Source organism: Symphodus melops, assembly GCF_947650265.1.
Source record: "Symphodus melops genome assembly, chromosome: 20".
Classification (NCBI taxonomy): domain Eukaryota; kingdom Metazoa; phylum Chordata; class Actinopteri; order Labriformes; family Labridae; genus Symphodus; species Symphodus melops.
In genome coordinates this window covers 20,439,241-20,458,416 of record NC_136710.1, presented here as the reverse complement: position 1 = coordinate 20,458,416, position 19,176 = coordinate 20,439,241, and the positions used below count along the sequence as shown (strand labels likewise).

Genomic DNA, 19,176 nt, shown 5'->3' with positions numbered 1-19,176 from the left:
AAAAAAAGAGGCGCAGGTGACTGAATGAACACGACACTGATACACAACTTCATTTATTACTGAAAACATCAACCAGTAATGACGTGTCGGGTTATAGAACTAATATTGACCCTTTAATCCAAACAATGGAGGGAAGAATGAAAGTTAAACTGCAGTGTATCATGAAACTAGCAGCAGCTAGAGATTTAACACAGATGCAAACATTAGAGGAGCCTCCACGGAGGATTTGGCTTTTTAGAACTTTTCATGCTATTCAACAATTCAGAGTCCAGTTTACACTGTAAAAGGAGAAACCTTTATTTTCTTTAAAGACCATTAAAATAAATACTATACAGAATCCAATGTAGAAAACGTGATACACTGTTTCTGCCTCAAAAAGGTTAACAAGTCCGTCAATTCATTTTAAAAAATAGCACTGACTATACAGCCCAAAACATGACAGTCCTCCTACAGCGGACCCCCCATGATGACAGGCATGTTAACGTGAGAGGGAGGGGCTCTATATACTGTAATCTATCGTTTGGTCCTTTCCTGTGGATAGCCACCCCCCCTCAACCGGACATTTAGGGGAGGTAGGTTACAAAAAGTCAACACCACCTCATCAAAAAAACAAAAAAAAAAAAGAACTCAAGATATTTGTGGAAAAAATTAAACAAAAACAAAGAGGTGAAAATCCAACCAGGTCGTCAGGGTCCGGAGGCAAAGTCTCCCCCAACTCACCGTCGTTTTGCCTCCAAACGTCCTCGGCCAGCGGTCGCTCTTCAACTGAACGCTACTGCACGAGTCAAGCAGTATGTACAATAGCGATAAAAAATATATATAATATGAACCAGCAGTAAAATGGTAAACAACGCATTCATGATGGATTTTTACTATACAGGTCTTTTTATTGAGTATGCCCCGTGTACTCTAGCCCCCAAAACCGCTCTTTGCAACATGATCATGGATGTTCAAGGCTGCTTGTTTAAAGTACACTGAAGGTCGTTTAAATACTGAGCCATCAAATGCAGTGCTTCTTTGTCAGTCCAAACTGAGCTGCGCTCTAAAACCTGTCATCCAGCAGCTACAGAAAACATGCACAACGTTAACACAACCGAGCAGAGTTTGGAATCTGATCATCAGCTAAAATCCTTTAATCGATCATGAACCTTGTTATTATTATTATTACTTCAATGTGCTTTTTGGAAATGCGGTTGTTTGTTTTTTTTGCACTCTTGTTACAAACGTTCTGCTAAAAGTCCTCGGGGGTGGAAACGGTCAAATTGGAATTTGAGAGGAGGGCGGCAGAGTGAGTCGTGGACTAAAGGAGAGAAAGCACACAAAGCAGGTCAGTAATTCATCCTTCCAACATGGCCGAATCTATGTGGAAGGAAAGGAAGGCGAGGCGGCTGCGTCCTCCCTTTCCTTCGTGATGGAGGGGGTAAAAGTCGAGGCTGAATTTAGCAAAAAGAAGTTCTTGGAATCAGATCGTGTAAGAAACAAGGTTTGACTTCTAAAATAAGCGGGGCGGGGAGGACAGAGGGCGAGCGACGGCTCTTCTAGATCAGGTCGGCCACGTTCATGGGCATCTCCTCCACCGTGGTGTTGTAGAACGTCTCGATGTCTCTCAGGGTTCGCTTGTCGTCCTCGGTCACCATGTTGATGGCGACGCCCTTTCTGCCGAAACGACCGCCCCGACCAATCCTGAGAGGAGAGAGAGGGTGAGTGTTACCCAGCACGTCGTCTGGAGGTGCCATCGAGACGCCACGCGTCGCCTCCGATCATTACAGACTCGTCATGGCGGCTGTGTACTAAAATGGTCGAATGGCGCCTCGCGGCCTTAAAGAGAAGCAGCTTTTGTGGCAGCCCGTCCTGAGAGAACGCACGCCGCGACAAAAATCAGCTTGTCTGATCCTTTTCTATTCAAACACGCCACGCATGCCGCTCGGACCCCAAACGGCCCGAACGAGAAGGCTCGACGAGGCTTTTTCTTAAAGCCAACTACAAGTCTTTACTGAGCCTTCAAAATAAAAGCACCAGCAGACTCTTACCTGTGGATGTAGTTCTCTCTGTTGGTGGGCAGGTCGTAGTTGATGACCAGCGACACCTGCTGGACATCGATCCCTCTGGCCTGAAGACAGACAGACACTTTGAGTTAACATGACATCATTGACTGTTTCCACAGACTCAACAGGAAGTGACTTTAAACACGCCGTGTTACTACATAAAGTCTCCTCCAGTATATATAAACATTTAGTGTGATCTGCCAATTAGTTGTGACTCCAGGACGTGTGACCTGGACACAGTGGAGGGCAGACAGCTTCTCTACCAAGGAACATTCAGTCCTTCACCAACACGCCAGCTGGGAGGAGAGGGAACCCTGGACGCACGCCGCGACCTTCTAACACTAACAGACAGAGAGACGGCGCTCGTACCAGCAGGTCAGTGGTGATCAGGACTCGACTGGAGCCGGAACGGAACTCCCTCATGATCAGGTCTCTCTCTTTCTGGTCCATGTCACCGTGCTGAAACACACAGTCACACACACACTCAGTGTCAGTTAACGCACACGTGCATGAATGATGGCGGCGGCGGCGAGGGCGCTCGCTCTGTTCAGAGTTTCTCACCAGAGCGGAGACGGTGAAGTCTCTGGCGTGCATCTTCTCGGTGAGCCAGTCCACTTTCCTCCTCGTGTTGATGAAGATGACGGCCTGCGTGATGGTCAGCGTCTCGTACAGGTCGCACAGTGTGTCCAGCTTCCACTCCTGAAACACACACACACGTCAGTGTCCACAGTCCGAGGCGTCCTCGTGTTCAGATCAAAACCACGTCGGCTAAATAAACTATCAGTTTCCTGTTTGACCCTTAAAAACACACGGACAGCTTCTCATTTATTTTGAGAGAACAGCATGAAGCAGACTCAACAGGAAGTGACTTTAAACACGCCGTGTTACTACATAAAGTCTCCCCCATTATATATAAACATTTAGTGTGATCTGCCAATTAGTTGTGACTCCAGGACGTGTGACCTGGACACAGTGGAGGGCAGACAGCTTCTCTACCAAGGAACATTCAGTCCTTCACCAACACGCCAGCTGGGAGGAGAGGGAACCCTGGACGCACGCCGTCCACCAACACGACGGCTGGTAGCAGCAGGAGGAGGAGCTACGTTACCTCTTTCTCCACGTTGATGTAGAACTGGCGAATACCCTCGAGGGTCAGCTCCTCCTTCTTCACCAGGATCCTCACCGGCTCACGCATGAACTTCTTTGTGACGTCCAACACGTCAGCTGGCATGGTGGCGGACAGGAGGACCACCTGAGGGGACAGACGGGGGGGGTCGTTAACAGCTCGCGTGCGGCGCTCGCCCTGACTGATAGTCGAGCTACAGACTCGTGCGTCTCACCTGAGCGGAGCTGATCAGTTTCTTGAAGATGTCGTAGATCTGCTCCTTGAACCCTCGACTGAGCATCTCGTCGGCCTCGTCCAGCACAAACATCTTGATGTACTTGGAGGCTGCGAGAGACGAACGTGGACAAAGTGAGAGACGACCCCACGGTGACCTCTAACTGATCATTTAACCCTTTCCCTGCTGCATTCAGAACACTGAGTTATGATCACGTCTCTGGACCCCCGCTGTGCCCGCCACTCCAGCCGACAAAACGCCGACCGGAGCGCCGACACAGCCGGCGTTCCCAGAGTCAGTTGACACGCATGAGTTTCATCACTAACAGCACGCACGCTCTGATTGGTGGCCCTCGCAGGTGACTTACAGATGCATCCACGGCTCAACATGTCGAACACGCGGCCGGGGGTTCCCACCACGATGTGAGGGGGCTCGGCCTCCAGCTTCTGGGTCTCGCTGCGGATGTTGGTCCCTCCGATGCAGGCGTAGCAAATGGCGCCCATGTAGTCGCCCAAGGCCAGCACCACCTTCTGGATCTACAGAAACACACCGGGTCAGACTGCATGAGACACGAGCAGACATTTCTAACAGTTTGTTTTGTACGGTGACCCCCCCGGAGGACGCTCGACCTGCTGCTCCGTCTGCATGTGGAGATTAAAGACGGCGTTTCCATCACAGCGCCGAGCAGACAGATTGAGGACGCGATGACTCGACCCACAGGAGCCAGAAGAACTAACATCTCTTTCTTCTTCATGGTTTATGACATGCAGCCGCTACAGCGTGCGTCGAAACATTTAGTACACCTGCTCCGTTTCCCCTCAACGCCGACTCTTCACTTCCTGTCTGCTGTCACGGCTGTGACGAGCTCGGGTCAAAGGGCGAGATGCCAAACAAATGGTGACTAAGAGATGAAGGTTGACACAGACTGTTCCTAACCAGCAGCGCCCCCTAGTGGACGCTCATGAATCATGTGCTGCATTCAGAACAAAGTTATGATCACGTCTCTGGACCCCCGCTGTGCCCGCCACTCCAGCCGACAAAACGCCGACCGGAGCGCCGACACAGCCGGCGTTCCCAGAGTCAGTTGACACGCATGAGTTTCATCACTAACAGCACGCACGCTCTGATTGAACAGGGGAGCATCTCCGGCTTCTTCATGCGACAGCCTCGACTGTTAAAGTTAATCACGTTTTAACGCCGTGAGACGGATTTAACGGCCGTGTTTGTTCCCCACAGCTGCTCGCCAGTTTCCTGCACGGTGTGATTAACGACGGACAGGAAGCGTACCTGCTGAGCCAGCTCCCTGGTGGGAGCCAGGACCAGAGCCTGGGTGTCTTTCAGCTCCACATCAACCTGCTGCAGGATGGAGATGGCAAAGGTTGCAGTCTTCCCAGTGCCGGACTGGGCCTGAGCGATCACATCGTAACCTGCAAGAAAAAGAAAGACGGTCAAAATGAACGGAGCCGTGACCTCCATCTTCAGCGTCATCACGGAGATGAAGTTGGATGTTAGCAGACTAACCAGCTCACGTATCAGCTGTGGACACGTGTACCTGAACTCACCATCTGATGACATCACAGAGTGAACGTTTAATGATCGAGGCTACGATTTGTTCCATTAGTTCAAGGTTGCTTCCTGTCATGTAGTCAGTGACATCACAACACTGACGACAAAGAGCTGGCTGCGACTCATCGTCCTTTCATCACTCTTCAGTGTAGCTGCGTAGGATTGGATGTTACGGGTACCACATTTATCTGCTTCTTCATAAAACGAGCCCTGATGGCTCCTCTCAGTGTGCACTTAATCCTCTGACCCCCTCAGTGACCACGGCACACGCCACTAATACCGTTGACTTGACACGGGCAAAGGTGAAGCGTGCATCTGCCGCATCAAACAAACATTAGTTTCCAGAGCTCAGACAGCCAGCATCGAGCGGCTGGTGTCTTTTACCCCGAGTCCCTGGGGAGCCGGGCGGCTGGATGCCAGTCTGACTCAGTCTAGTTTTTTTAATAACCAGCATCAGGACAGAGCCGCACATAGGACAAGTCACGTAAGAACTTTCTAGATGAAGAGGACGGGGGTCGAGTCCAGGGTGGACAGTGAGGGTCAAGTGGAGTGATTTATTTATCTACAGCCTCATACAGGAAGTGAACATGTTCATCAACCTTCAGAATGCTGTAGTTCTGGACACCTGACCGGGTGGGGGGGGGGGTCCTGGGTATCTAAACTGAAGTCCCTCGTGGGGATTTTCCAAGGCAGCAATTTCCTGGTGGTCAGAGAAAAGCTTCTCCTTATACAGATCAAGTCTGAATGAGTGTGTAGATGCAGGTCAGAGGGTCCACCTTTACATCCACAGACTCAACAGGAAGTGACTTTAAAACGTGTAATGTTACTAAATAAAGTCTCCTCCAATATGTTAATAATTTAATGTGACTATTGCATAAAAACATTTAGTGTGATCTGCCAATTAGTTGTGACTCCAGGACGTGTGACCTGGACACAGTGGAGGGCAGACAGCTTCTCTACCAAGGAACATTCAGTCCTTCACCAACACGCCAGCTGGGAGGAGAGGGAACCCTGGACCGCCTCACATTATGGACACTTCGTACCATTACCGGTGTAAAAGTCATCGTTCTTCTTCCTCTTGTGTGAAGAGGAAGTAAAAAGTCTTGAGGCATGAAGAAGAATGCATAAGTGTTCTCCATTAGTGAAACACTGATCATGTACGTTTACTCACCCTTGATACAAGGGATAATGGCTCTCTGCTGGATGGCGGAGGGCTTCTCAAAACCATAGGCATAAATCCCCCTGAGAAGGGTCTCGCGCAGGCTCATCTCATCAAAACTGTCCACGATCTCGTTCCAGTTACTCTGAACGGGGAGAAAACAAATTCAGACAATTGGTGCTGGGTTAGTTATGGCAGTTTTACTTTATGACATTTAGATTACAATACATCTTATTCTCTGTCGTTTAAGGGCCAAGCAGGAACGCTGGCGTGCTGCGAGATATTTTATGACCATGATGATAAGGGGGGGGACTCACCTCGATGATGCCATCTGGCTCCATGCCCTCGGGGCCATTGTCTCTGCAGAGGACAAGAAAATAAAGTCAATGATTTTAATCCTCAATGGCGTATTTCAAAAACTACAAAACATGAGACGCTGCCATGCAGAAGACTCAGAGACCTGAGCACTTTAGAAACACTCCTGAATGTCTCCACCATGATTTAATGACTGAAGAATATGAACGGCCTGTTTAAACAAATGTTAAATATTAAAGTTAAAAATCCTGACTACGTTATCATGGTTACGTACAGAACATTGACTACAGTGAATATCCTGAGCGCTGGGACCGACTGCAGATCATTTCATCCTTCTGCTCGGGAGCAAACGCCTTTTCGGGAGTCCGCCATTTTTAACCACATTTACCCAAGATGGTCGATTCTTCATACGAGCTTCAACTCGACGAGGACGGCGGCCACGGCTGGTTAAGCCGAGTTAACACTGACCAACAACTATATGTGACGCTTTAACTACACAACATCAACATAATGCGGCGCAAAAGGAAGACTTTAATATTTTATTTCGGTGTGATAGTATGAAAAGCGAAGCTAACGGGCGGAGCTAACAGGCCTAGCTAACGGGCCTCGCTGCGCATTAAATGACCTTTTATTGTTTTCGACGAGTCAGCGGAACCTTCTTAACGTTTACAAAACACACCCAGGCCTCCTGTTAGTATTCGGAGGCAGTTTTAACCGTGAACACAGAAAACAGAGGGGGAAAGCTTAACGGAGCACCAGGAGGCCTACTCTACCGGCATTGTCCGAGCCGCCTACCCCGACCATGTGCGCGAGACACCGAAAAATAATAAAATCACGTAAATTTTCATCAAAACATCAGACAGTTTGTCTTTACCGCGTGAAAAACATCGATTTAACATCTCCAAACAAGATTGAGTTTTATACCGTGTTTTTAAAGAGTGGGATTTAATTTTAAAACGGATGAGGAAGGCCTTCAGCACGCGCGTTCACGTGCTGCTGAGCTCGCCGGTGTTCTGTCGTGATTAGCTACCGCGTTCAAAACGCGATCCCAGCGGCTATCCGCGTCTCATACAAAGTAATGATACCGAAACCATGAACTAAAACAATAATTCACTCAGTGTACATTCTGTGAGTTTTTAGCTCTTTGAACGGCACAGAGCCGCAGCTCGACAGGCAGCAATTTAAGACGTAACACCGGCTGACATTTAATTTTTCCGTCACGTTCGAGAACGATCGTTAACATTCCCGCCGCTCGTAACTAAGCACGCGGCATCGCTTAAACAGAAAGCGTGTATACTTTTAAATAATTGTTTTTAATTTGAGATAACATAAATGCTAATGTTAGCCTAAAGCTAGCTATTGGTAGGCCTGGCGGTTACTTAACTAAAAAAACGCGACGTTAGCATGTTTCCCTCAAATTCTTCACCTTCAACAGTCATCCGTTACCTCTAACATGTTAACATGGATGTAAACGCCAGGCTCTGTAAACAGAGAAAACGCTTAAAATCATGAAAATACTTCCTCACCTATTTTCATATTCAGCCGACATTATTCCAAAGAAAGAAACTGCGGCAGAAATGTCTTTTATACGTTGACAACACACAAAGAGGCTTTCTCATTGCAACACACCGCCGTCATTTAGCTTAAGTCCCGCCTATAGAGGATTGTGATTGGTCATCTTGCACGTCAGACAACAGAAGGCGGGCTATAGCGCCGAGAGGAGTGGGCGATTGTTCTACTCTTGGCAGGCCAAGAAGGCGGGGTTTACGTTTTATTGCCAAACGACACGAGAGACAACGAAGCTCCTTTCGTCCGGGATAAGCCGGTGAACATTTTTCAGAAGTCGCATTCTTAGTTCAGCCATTATTCTAGGCGGACAAAAGACTAAAGAATTGTTCTCCTGTTTCTCTTTTAACCACATTTCCCGTAATCTCTGATATGAGCTGAATCAAAACATGGAAAGTTACAGCAGTGTCACTTCCAGGAGCCTGTGATCCTGCACACAATGAAACTGCGAATGAGTCACACTGTAGTCGTCACAAGCGTCATGACTGAAGCATGTTTAAGTATTTCACGCAGCATGTCCCAGTCTGTGCTGACTAAACCAGGGGGGACCATCAGGGGGGTCCTTGAGGAGGTCCAGGGTCCCCCAAATGTTTCCCCCCTATTTTTAATTGATGGGAAGCGTGTTGCATTTAGTATAGCAAATAAAATCAGCAAATCTTTCTCCCTTCATGAGATACATGATCCTCAAATCCAAACAGAAGCTTCCATAGACCATTTAAAGTTTGAAACATTCACAGACTGTTGAACAGTTTTATTTGGGTTAGTGTTAGAAACATACTCCTGTCCTCTGATTGTCCTCTGTAATACAAGTTATGTTTGAGCCAGAAGTTGAAGTGCAGTACTTGAAATAAAAATATGTTTTACCCCACGTGTTGAGGACAAGTATGAAGGCACCAAACTCTCCCCTGATTGGTTCTGACTTGAGCTGGAGGTTATGCTCTTTCCATCTCAGAAATGTGTTTTTCTGACGTTTCCGACAACACATGAATACAAAGTTTAGGTCACAAACTATTATTAGTCAACTTTTCACAGACAGTGGAGATCTTTGCAGGATCAGTCGTGGCCTGTGTTGTCGAAGCGCTCGGAGTAGTCAGAAGTCTAGAAAACAACTAAACAAGTTCCACTCCATTTACTATGACCACGCTGCAGCTTTGACTCTAAAGCCTGTGCACACTGTCAGAAACAGATTTAGAACTGCTGATAGGTTGGGCACTCATCACTGTGTCCTGGATGACGTGGTCAGTCGGCCCTCTCTCTCTTAGAGAGGCACAACAAGCATCAGATTTTACATATTTTCAATGCTCTCATTGGAAACCTTTGACCTTACATCACACCTGTTGGAGTGGAAATCAGGCACCTACGTGACCCATTGTGCAGATTGGTTTATTCTTAAAGGTCACATGACCTCCTCTTCTTCAGGTGAAATCAGTGTCCTCGCTCCTCTTCATCATGTGTGTGAAGTGTGTTGTTGTAAATCCACTCTGATCCTGTATTTGATCATGTCTATAAACCCCTCTATTTCAGCCCTGCTCAGAACAGGCTGTTTCTGTGTCTGTAGCTTTAAATATGTAAATGAGCTGTGTCTGACCACGCCCCCTCTCTGGAAGGGCTCAGACAGCATTGGCTATAAGGGAACTTAAAGCGTTCTTTCGAGAATAAATTAAGTTTCAATTAACATATTTCTTCCCAAAAGAATCTCGACTTAAAACAAAGTCGACAATCCAAAAAGTCATAGACGAAATAAATGTGACATTTTGACCAAGAAGTCTGATTGTGAAAAATAAAGTGAAACTCTGAGACAAAGTTGTAATACTATGAAAATATGTTGTGATTTTAGGCTGATAACATTTACATGAAGCTGCAACCTCCAATACTGAAACATGAAGCCGATGCTGACGAGTTAAAGTCCTGCAGTGCCTGGAGTGTCCACTAGAGGCTGGCTGCAGTACCTGCAGTGTCCACTAGAGGCTGGCTGCAGTACCTGGAGTGTCCACTAGAGGCTGGCTGCAGTTCCTGGAGTGTCCACTAGAGGCTGGCTGCAGCAGCACAGGAAGTCACATACACACCCATTCAAACAGCCTGTTTTTACAGCAGACATGAACATGTTTACAGCCTGCTTCAAAAAACCACATAGGTGTGATTAGCTCATGTCTCCATCCACACACACTGTACGGGGGGGGATGTTTTGATGACTCAGCAGTTGTTTAATAACTGGAATGAATTCATTTGTAATATTTAGATGAAGTTGTAACAAGTGATGAAACATTATTCCCGTGTGTACAGAAGGCAGTAACCATGCGGGCTTCTGATGAAAGGCAGTCAACAGTTTGCTGTGTATTTTTATTTGTAGCAACCATAATGCATCGTAGAAGATATATAAAACTGTCAGCTCTGTTGCATCAACTCCTGTTTAAAGAAACAAAACAAATCAAACACACAGCTATCAACAAGTTCGTCTTCTGTTATAAAAAGAAGAGGAGGGTAATGGAACGCCGTCCGTCCGACCAGGTCCTCGACGTGGCTCTTCCAAAAATAAAACACCAACCAGAGGTCGTCTTTCTGCTCGTCCTCCACAAAATAACACAAAGTCCTCCTTTTTTTTCTTTTTGTTTTTTAAACACCGTTTGTTTAAAGCAAGAAGCATATCAACACGTTTACTGACGGAGAGAAACACAGAAAAGAGAAATGTCAAGATACCCGATGAGTCTTTCTGCTTGTGTCGGGGCGTCGATCCCGTCGCTCTCGTGTTCAGTCTGTTTGACGAGGAGGAGGAGCGTCGGGGGGGGGGGGGGGGGGGATCGCTTTCAGGAAAATGCACGTAAACATGACCGTTTCCTTTAAGCTCCACTTTCATCTTCACTTACTCCATCCAGACATCATGTGACCAGCGAGACACGGGACACAGCGTGTGTGTGTGTGTGTGTGTGTGTGTGTGTGTGTGTGTGTGTGGGGGGGGCGTTTATCTTTATCTGTGTTCAGACCAAGAGTTGAAGCAGTTTGAGCACAGGATGATTTTTAACACGTTCTCTTCCTGCTGGATGTTTCTGACACTCGGCTGCTTCACCATCAACTCTCGCTGAGACGAGCACGCCACCTGAAGGGCGTGAGAGGAACACGTTTAAAATGCTCCTTTCCTGAATGGAGTTTGTTCTGAACATTTCTCCTGCCTGGAACTCTTTCAAAGAAATACTTTGGCGTGACGATGGACGCTCGCTTCAACACGACCTTAACAGATGTGAAAATGGCAGCAGAGGTCAAAGTCCTTCACGCCGTCTGATCTGCTGGAACACGTTGAAAATAAAGATGTGACGTTTCCTTCAGCGGAGCGTCTCAGAGAGGATGTGACGTCACAGCGGTGAGAAGAGCGAGCGTCCTCGTGTTGGTCAGGACTTTAAACGCTGTGAGGAGGAGTTTGGTTGGATCCTCATGAACGCGTTCAGAGTGGACGCCGTCCACAGAGGCGTTAACGTCCTCCGCCCTCAGACACGGAGACTAACGTCACCGTCATTCATCAAACACACGGCACGTCCCCGACAAACTCTAAGGAAGCGAGTCTTGGCCTCTGTCAACCACAAAGGAATAAGCGTGACGTGGAAACTAAACATGTCAAAGGGTGCAGAGCGGGAAGAGACAAAACAAAGTCACCTACAAGAGAAGAAGAAGAAGAAGAAGAAGAATCTCTGGATGTCTGCAGAGAAAAATACAGTTTTTAAAAAGTTCTCCAGTCACTCTTCTGCTCGCCGCGTGTCCTCTTCTTTCAAAGTCTCTGTGTCTTCAGGTCAGGCGGGAGCAGGTGGGGATGGCGGGCGGGATTGGGGGGTGGGGGGGATTAAGGGGAGAGCGGGGGGGGGGTCACAGGGTGAGCTTGCAGTGACACAGTTCTTTGTACATGTTCCTCCTCAGACGAGGCATATCCTGCTGGCCGAAGCTGAAGGGCTGCCCGAGCGCCAGACACTTACAGTACTGAGGAGAGAGAGAGCAGGCATCAGGTCAAAGGTCAGACACACATCAATACACAGACGTTTTGGACGCCCCTGGGTTTGGCAGATATGAGAGCAGTTATCAGGTGAACAGGTGTTGCAGCGATGGAAGCGGGCAGTGGAACTGCTTCAGATAGAAGTGATTGTACCCGAGCTAAAAAGCCTCTGCATGTTTCTAATAAGCTCCAGCAGCAGAAAGCTGCTCAAACTAGGATCAATGTTGGAGATGAAACATGGAGAGAGGTTAGAACGACGTGTGTGTGTGTGTGTGTGTGTCTGTGTGTGTGTGTGTGTGTTGAACTCACCTGCAGCACGAACGCTCCACAGTCACTGTCGTTGTTCTGACGACCAACGTTCTGAAACAAACAAGGAAACATGAGCGACATGCAGCAGAGTGTGTTTGAGGCTCCGCCTCCACCCAGAGCGCTCCGCAGTGAAAGAGCTTTAACCTCGTCACACAGGCGCTCTGTTCCACGTGTTTGATATCCATCTCAAATATAAAACAGAAACGCAGCACACGGCTGATGTCAACAGACTGTTGTCATGGAGACGGGAGGGAGGCGGGGCCTGAAGCAGACTATAAACTTCTCACCATCTTGAAGAATCCTTTCCATCCCGTCAGGAAGTCTTGTTGGTCTTTTTTGATGGCTTCTGCTTGCAGATATTTAAAAATGTGCTGAAAGACAAGAGAGCCAATGAGAGGGCAGCAGGCGGAGCATAAACGCCGTCATGAGTTGTCTCAGAGCGAGCGGCGTGAGCGGCGTACCTTTGGGCAGCGTCTGTTGAGCGTCCGCTGAGAGTCGAAGTACGTGATGGCTCGGCGAGGAATGTCCACGCTGACCAGAGACCAGTGGACCTCCAGGTGGATCGGGATCAACAGCAGATCCTTCTGGAAGATGTCCACCTGACGGAGGAGGAGAGACAGTGTAGATCTGTGACATCACCGCTCAGGTGACCTTGAGGTGTAACGTGTTCATCTACGTACGTTTTTCGTCCACCGCTTGACTCCGTCGTAACCTTTCGTCCGAAGCTTATCATAAAAGAAGCTGTTGAAAAAATGAACCTGAGGACGAGAGAAGAAGAAACCATGAGAAAACAAAACCAGGAAGCTGTGACGTCCACTCGTCCAATCACACTCACTTCCTGCTTGAAAAGATGCCACATGAACACCTCGCCTTCATTCCAACCAAAATGAGCGGCCAACATTTTACAGAGAAGTTTCAACAACGAGTCAACTTTCAAACTTTCCGAGTGTCCTTCATCACTTCCTCACCTTCTCAGGCACCGAGTCCATGACCAGGTCACCGTACATGTTCATGATCTGAAACAAACAACAGGAACAAAGGCTGCGTCAGGAAAGGTCAAAGTTCAAACTGGCTTGATTAAAAGCAGAGCGCCAGGTGACGAGCGTGTGTGATCAGACGCAGAGCGACCTAACACGGAGCGAGCGCCTTGACGGTACGAACAGGAGAGTCCGATCTTTAGAAGACCAAGTCCATGCAGACTCTGCCCAGGATTGGCTGAGTCCTGATGCTGTGTCGGGTTGGGGGCGGGGCTGAGTGTGTCTCAGGCGTGCTGCGTACCTGGTCGTTGAGCCAGTTCTGTCCGTACAGCGTCCCCAGGTCGTCCATGGTCAGGACGTGGCGCTTGTAGTTTACTCGGAACGTTTTAGCCAGAGCTGAGCCCGACGAGCGCTGGAAGGACTGTATTAGATGCTGCACCACCGCCTTCCTGTTACACACACACACACACACACACACACACACACACACACACACACACACACACACACACACACACACACACACACACACACACACACACACACACACACACACACACACACACACACACACACACACACACACAGTTCAGAGGCTGTCCTGACGCTCAGGAAGGAGCAGAGACTGGCGGTGCGCTCCGACCTGTGCGGCTGAGAGAAGCTCTCACTGAACATGTCCTGGAGTTTCTCGGCGATGTCGTCCACGTGGATGGGGATCAAGCTGCCGTACTGCTGCAGAGACTCTTCAAGAATACCTGCACACACAAACACAACCAACGCTTACATCCAACCTCTCATTGCACATTCCTGCGTTTCATTTAAAAATGTCACGTGACCAAAAAGAGCTCCGCCCTGCAGCTGACGACGAGGACCGACTCTGACAGTCAATATGGCTGCTGAAACCGTTAACAGACGGCTAACTCTTCACATGGTCCGTGTTAGCTAGCAGGGCTTTGAGGAGTCTCAGTGTAACGTCGACAACACATCCAAGATGGTGGAGGAAGAGACAGAGGCGTGTGCTGTAACCACACGGGCGGTGTGTTCAGGGTGAGCCGGCTGCTCGCTCCTCCCTGACACATCCAGCAGACTCCAGTCTCTGTTTGAAAGTGTGTAAAGCTCGACAGGAGCGTCACTGTGAGCTTCTGTCTGCACCATGTCACATCACAGGTGATTAAATAAACCCGGCTTGTTCAGTCCTACCCGTCACGCAGCTCATGTGTTCCTCAGTGAGGGCCAGCTCCAGAGGTTTCACCTCCACGTCCCGCCGCGCTCTGTCCTCCTGCGTGTCTGCAGAGCAGCCGTTTAACTCTTTACCTGCTGCAGAGACAAAGACAGGACACAACATTTCAGCTCCTGGACCTGGACTCTTTTAGTCCTGGTCCCAAACGTGCAGGTAGGTACCTCTGTCTGACTGTGTGAACATCTCCTCGTTGCTGTCCTCTCCGTCGGTGTACTGTGATTGTCGATACCTTTTTGTCCTCCTCTGCTTGCCGTACAGACCGTACCTCTGCCCCCTCCGGCCCCACCGCTGCCCCTTGGTGCAGACCCACTGCGCCCGCTGACGCCAGCTCTTCCAGTGCTGGGTGAGCCGGACTTTCAGACCCCTGTGGGTCCGCAGGCGCTGCCAGAGTTTGAGCCTCCCCAGGTTCCGGTTCCTGCTCAGTTGGAACCGGAGGTGGTCCCCTGTCTCCTCCGGGGACACCGACTCCTCCAGCAGGACGTCCCTGCCGTCCTCCGCCTGCTGCAGTGGTTCATAATGCGGGTGTGAAGGAGGGTCTGACTGGGAGGAGAAGTCTGGGACGTCCCACTCCAGCTCCTCCTGGTCTCCGTCCTCGTCCCCCTCCTCTTCATCATCCTCCTCGTCTTCATCATCCTCGTTGTTGTCCCAACCCTTCCCCTCAAACTCGTCCTCTCCATCCAGATTGTTTTCTTCATCCTCGTCCCCGATGGCCTCGATTGGCCCCATCCCATCCTCGTCATCCTCCTCCAGATACTCTCCTGTCCACACCTTCTCCTTCTGCCCCAGCCTCAGGTGCATGGGGGTGGGCACGCTGTGACCCGACACCGGGACTATGAGGTGGTCTCCAGGAATCCCACCTGAGCACAGACAGGAGCGGGGATGGAATATTAAGTTGTAACTTTGACAACATGCTAACATCGTCTATATAACAAACTGTTAAATCCATAACAGACTGATTCTCACGTGATGAAGCCTGGAAGCTAAACCATTTAGTGCTACAACAATCACAGGAGTTTCCACAGAGTCAGCTCTGCTCACACATTCAATGAATCTGACTTCAGCTAAGCTGAGCCACAGGTTCAAGTCCCACCTCCTCCGGTGTCGTCCTGCCCCACAGCGGTCAGACCCAGGTCTCCCTGCCAGCGGTTCTGGGTCAGGCTACCGCCACTGTCTCGCATTATCCACGAGCAACCCACTACCTGCGCCAGCTCGTCACCTGCACACAACAGAGAACAAGTTGATTTCTTACAGAGAATCTAAAACACTTTGATGTTATGACACCATGTGCTGTGAAAACCTGAATGTAGAGTCTGCTGTGAACGTCTCAATGTTTCAGCACTTCAACCATTTCTTAAATCTTTGTTCAGTTTTGACTCAATCTGTCCTTCACAGGGACACAAATACCTGCTGCGTTCCCTACCTTTACATACCTGCTGTGTTCCCTACCTTTACATACCTGCTGTGTTCCCTACCTTTACATACCTGCTGTGTTCCCTACCTTTACATACCTGCTGTGTTCCCTACCTTTACATACCTGCTGCGTTCCCTACCTTTACATACCTGCTGCGTTCCCTACCTTTACATACCTGCTGCGTTCCCTACCTTTACATACCTGCTGCGTTCCCTACCTTTACGTACTTGCTGCGTTCCCTACCTTTACGTACTTGCTGTGTTCCCTACCTTTACGTACTTGCTGCGTTCCCTACCTTTACATACCTGCTGTGTTCCCTACCTTTACATACCTGCTGTGTTCCCTACCTTTACATACCTGCTGTGTTCCCTACATTTACATACCCGCTGTGTTCCCTACCTTTACATACCTGCTGTGTTCCCTACCTTTACATACCTGCTGTGTTCCCTACCTTTACATACCTGCTGTGTTCCCTACCTTTACATACCTGCTGTGTTCCCTACCTTTACATACCTGCTGCGTTCCCTACCTTTACATACCTGCTGCGTTCCCTACCTTTACATACCTGCTGTGTTCCCTACCTTTACATACCTGCTGCGTTCCCTACCTTTACATACCTGCTGCGTTCCCTACCTTTACATACCTGCTGCGTTCCCTACCTTTACGTACTTGCTGCGTTCCCTACCTTTACGTACTTGCTGTGTTCCCTACCTTTACGTACTTGCTGCGTTCCCTACCTTTACATACCTGCTGTGTTCCCTACCTTTACATACCTGCTGTGTTCCCTACCTTTACATACCTGCTGCGTTCCCTACCTTTACATACCTGCTGTGTTCCCTACATTTACATACCTGCTGTGTTCCCTACCTTTACATACCTGCTGTGTTCCCTACATTTACATACCCGCTGTGTTCCCTACCTTTACATACCTGCTGTGTTCCCTACCTTTACATACCTGCTGTGTTCCCTACATTTACATACTTGCTGTGTTCCCTACATTTACATACCTGCTGTGTTCCCTACATTTAGATACCTGCTGTGTTCCCTACATTTAGATACCTGCTGTGTTCCCTACCTTTACATACCTGCTGTGTTCCCTACATTTAGATACCTGCTGTGTTCCCATGTGCACCTTGCTGCACAGCCGATGTGTTGCATTAGCTTGTGAGCTAACTAGCCTGGCAGATTCCCTGCTAACAGTTACGTAGAAATGAGAGCAATTGTGCATTGAAAAGAAAACACATTTATAATAGTGAATGGTGAGGTTTCACGGCGTCACGTGCAGCGGAGAGTCTTTGATGAAAACAATTCATTCCGCTTTAGTCCTTGCCGATGCTAGCGTTAGCATGTTAGCATTAGCAGCATCGCTGTTTCGGCTTGAGCACTTTTAAATAAATAAAATTCAAATGAGTACTAAACGTACTCTGCTGATAAATTTAAAGATATGAACCTGCTGCTTCACCGTTAAGAATCACCTGGAGGTGTCGGGAAGTGTAATATATGCGTTATCCCCCGTGTTAGCTGCGGCTTGCTGTGTTGTCGTTAGCTTGCTATGTAGCATGTTAGCAACAACAAAACAAACCGCCCTCTCACAGCCCGCGTGCTCACCGTCAGCCGTTAGATGTTTATGAATGGGTCCAGGTGCTTCAGGTGTTTCAGGTAGAGAGCTGTGCGGGTTTAAAGTGTCTGGATGCTAACTGAAGCTCATTGAATGAAGTCAGGTGTGCAGCATTCAGGTGTCACCTCCTCGCGAGCTCGTGCAGGTATTCCGGTTCACACGGAGGCACGAGCGCCGGAACACGAAGTGTAGACTGCAAGGAAACGAGATGTCGACTTGAAGGAGACGAGGAGTGTAAACTCGTCGGGATGTGGTCTGAGCCGGATCACTGCTTCTCTCCGCTCTCACGTCGCGCAGCTATGGCGTCACACGGAGACGGTTAGAATAATAAAACCTTTATATTAATACAACTCACCTTTTTTTATATGCAGCCCATGAAGTCCAACAAATTTCTTTATTTAATAATTTGTATTTTTTTATTACCAAAAATGTTCAAAAGCTCCAAACACAGCAGGGCCGATTCTGGAGTCTTCAGGGTCGGGGCAAGAAGTCACCGGCGGCCCCCTCCGAGCAGAGTTCACCATTTATTTACTAATCATTATTATTTCAATTGTGATTGTTTGACCGTACAGAACAGCTGGGGATGACATTTAACAACTGGTTTTATTTTATTTACCGTACCTTTTTTATCTACATTGCACCGTGGGGAGGGGGAAACGTAATTTCGATTTCACTGACATATTTTGGAATTGACAAATAACCTTGAAGAACCTTGAACCTTGAACTTTGAACCTTGAACCTTAACCGATTTCTGTGTTCCATTTAACCTCAGACATCGCTGTGCTGTGATGTCACACCCGAGAAAACCGTGTTCCAGGTGCGAGTTGGCAAACAACAAACATGGACTCCTCCAGGAGGACCTTTGTTGTGTTCACTGATAGCAGAAGATAACAGGACAACATGTCTACAGATGGTCCCACACGATGCTGTCGCTGTGACTGATTTAAAGGAACAAGCTGCTAAAAAACTAAAGCTTAAACATTGCGATGCACGTAGCAGCCATGTTGGATTTGAGCTCAGACTACTGAAGGCTTTCTGAGTTAAAGTCGGAGCCAGACTTCAGAGGGCGTTCCTGATAACGTATCAAACTGGCATTTGGGATTTCCGATTTCCGAGATCAAATGGAACGTACCAGAAGGTCAGAGGTCAGATTCAAACCCACGGCCACTTTAATTAGGACTTTGGTCTCTGTACATTGTTTGCACAACATAACCTCTAGGCCATTGCAGGGCCCCAAAGTCGTATTATTTTAAATTCCTCTTATTCTTCTGGATAAATCTTCTACATGTTATTTATGTTACCATTCTGTTCGGTTTGGACTTTTTGATTTCTAAGTTGCAGCTGCAACGTCCGAATTTCCCCCTTTGGGATCAATAAAGTAATATCTTACCTTATATGTGTCATGTTTTATTTATGCTGCCTTCAAGTGCTCCTCAGAAAGATCGTACTAACCAGTTGTGCAGTCGTGATGAAGACATGTATACAGTGAGAGCGGTCAGACGGGGCCCCCTTGAGGAGACTTCCTGCATTGCACACTTGGCACATTTTAAGCCCCTGTGTGGTTTACAGTTTTTTCAGCCCTCAGGGGCCCCTTTCTGGTCCGGGGGCCCCGAGCAGGGCCTCTGAAGATCTATTGTTCTTCTAAAGCTTTTCT

At 48.4% G+C, this 19,176-nt stretch overlaps 2 protein-coding genes across 9 annotated transcripts; both read right to left on the bottom strand.

Moving 5' to 3' along the window:
* Window positions 1-272: 272 nt before the first annotated feature.
* LOC306841249 (eukaryotic initiation factor 4A-I) lies at window positions 273-8,096 on the bottom strand. The gene is made up of 11 exons (XM_079371029.1): window positions 7,952-8,096; window positions 6,428-6,470; window positions 6,123-6,255; window positions 4,673-4,812; window positions 3,753-3,921; window positions 3,386-3,495; window positions 3,154-3,297; window positions 2,607-2,744; window positions 2,415-2,504; window positions 2,031-2,110; window positions 273-1,683 (listed from the first exon to the last, which is right to left on the bottom strand). Exons 1-11 carry the CDS (start codon window positions 7,972-7,974, stop codon window positions 1,539-1,541), a joined length of 1,215 nt encoding a protein of 404 aa, XP_079227155.1. The 5' UTR covers window positions 7,975-8,096; the 3' UTR covers window positions 273-1,538.
* Window positions 8,097-10,313: 2,217 nt separating this feature from the next.
* senp3b (SUMO specific peptidase 3b) lies at window positions 10,314-17,829 on the bottom strand. Of its 8 annotated transcripts, none has more exons than XM_079372020.1 (13): window positions 17,513-17,829; window positions 17,006-17,094; window positions 15,584-15,709; window positions 14,655-15,350; window positions 14,454-14,570; window positions 13,897-14,008; window positions 13,555-13,702; window positions 13,245-13,292; window positions 12,957-13,034; window positions 12,738-12,875; window positions 12,564-12,647; window positions 12,277-12,327; window positions 10,314-11,954 (listed from the first exon to the last, which is right to left on the bottom strand). In XM_079372020.1, exons 2-13 carry the CDS (start codon window positions 17,028-17,030, stop codon window positions 11,844-11,846), a joined length of 1,734 nt encoding a protein of 577 aa, XP_079228146.1. In that variant the 5' UTR covers window positions 17,031-17,094; window positions 17,513-17,829; the 3' UTR covers window positions 10,314-11,843. The 8 variants fall into 8 exon arrangements, with proteins under 8 accessions (XP_079228146.1, XP_079228144.1, XP_079228145.1 ...); XM_079372018.1 differs by lacking the exon at window positions 17,513-17,829 and adding an exon at window positions 17,380-17,494 and having other exon boundaries at window positions 17,006-17,097; XM_079372019.1 differs by lacking the exon at window positions 17,513-17,829 and adding an exon at window positions 17,380-17,494.
* Window positions 17,830-19,176: the final 1,347 nt, after the last annotated feature.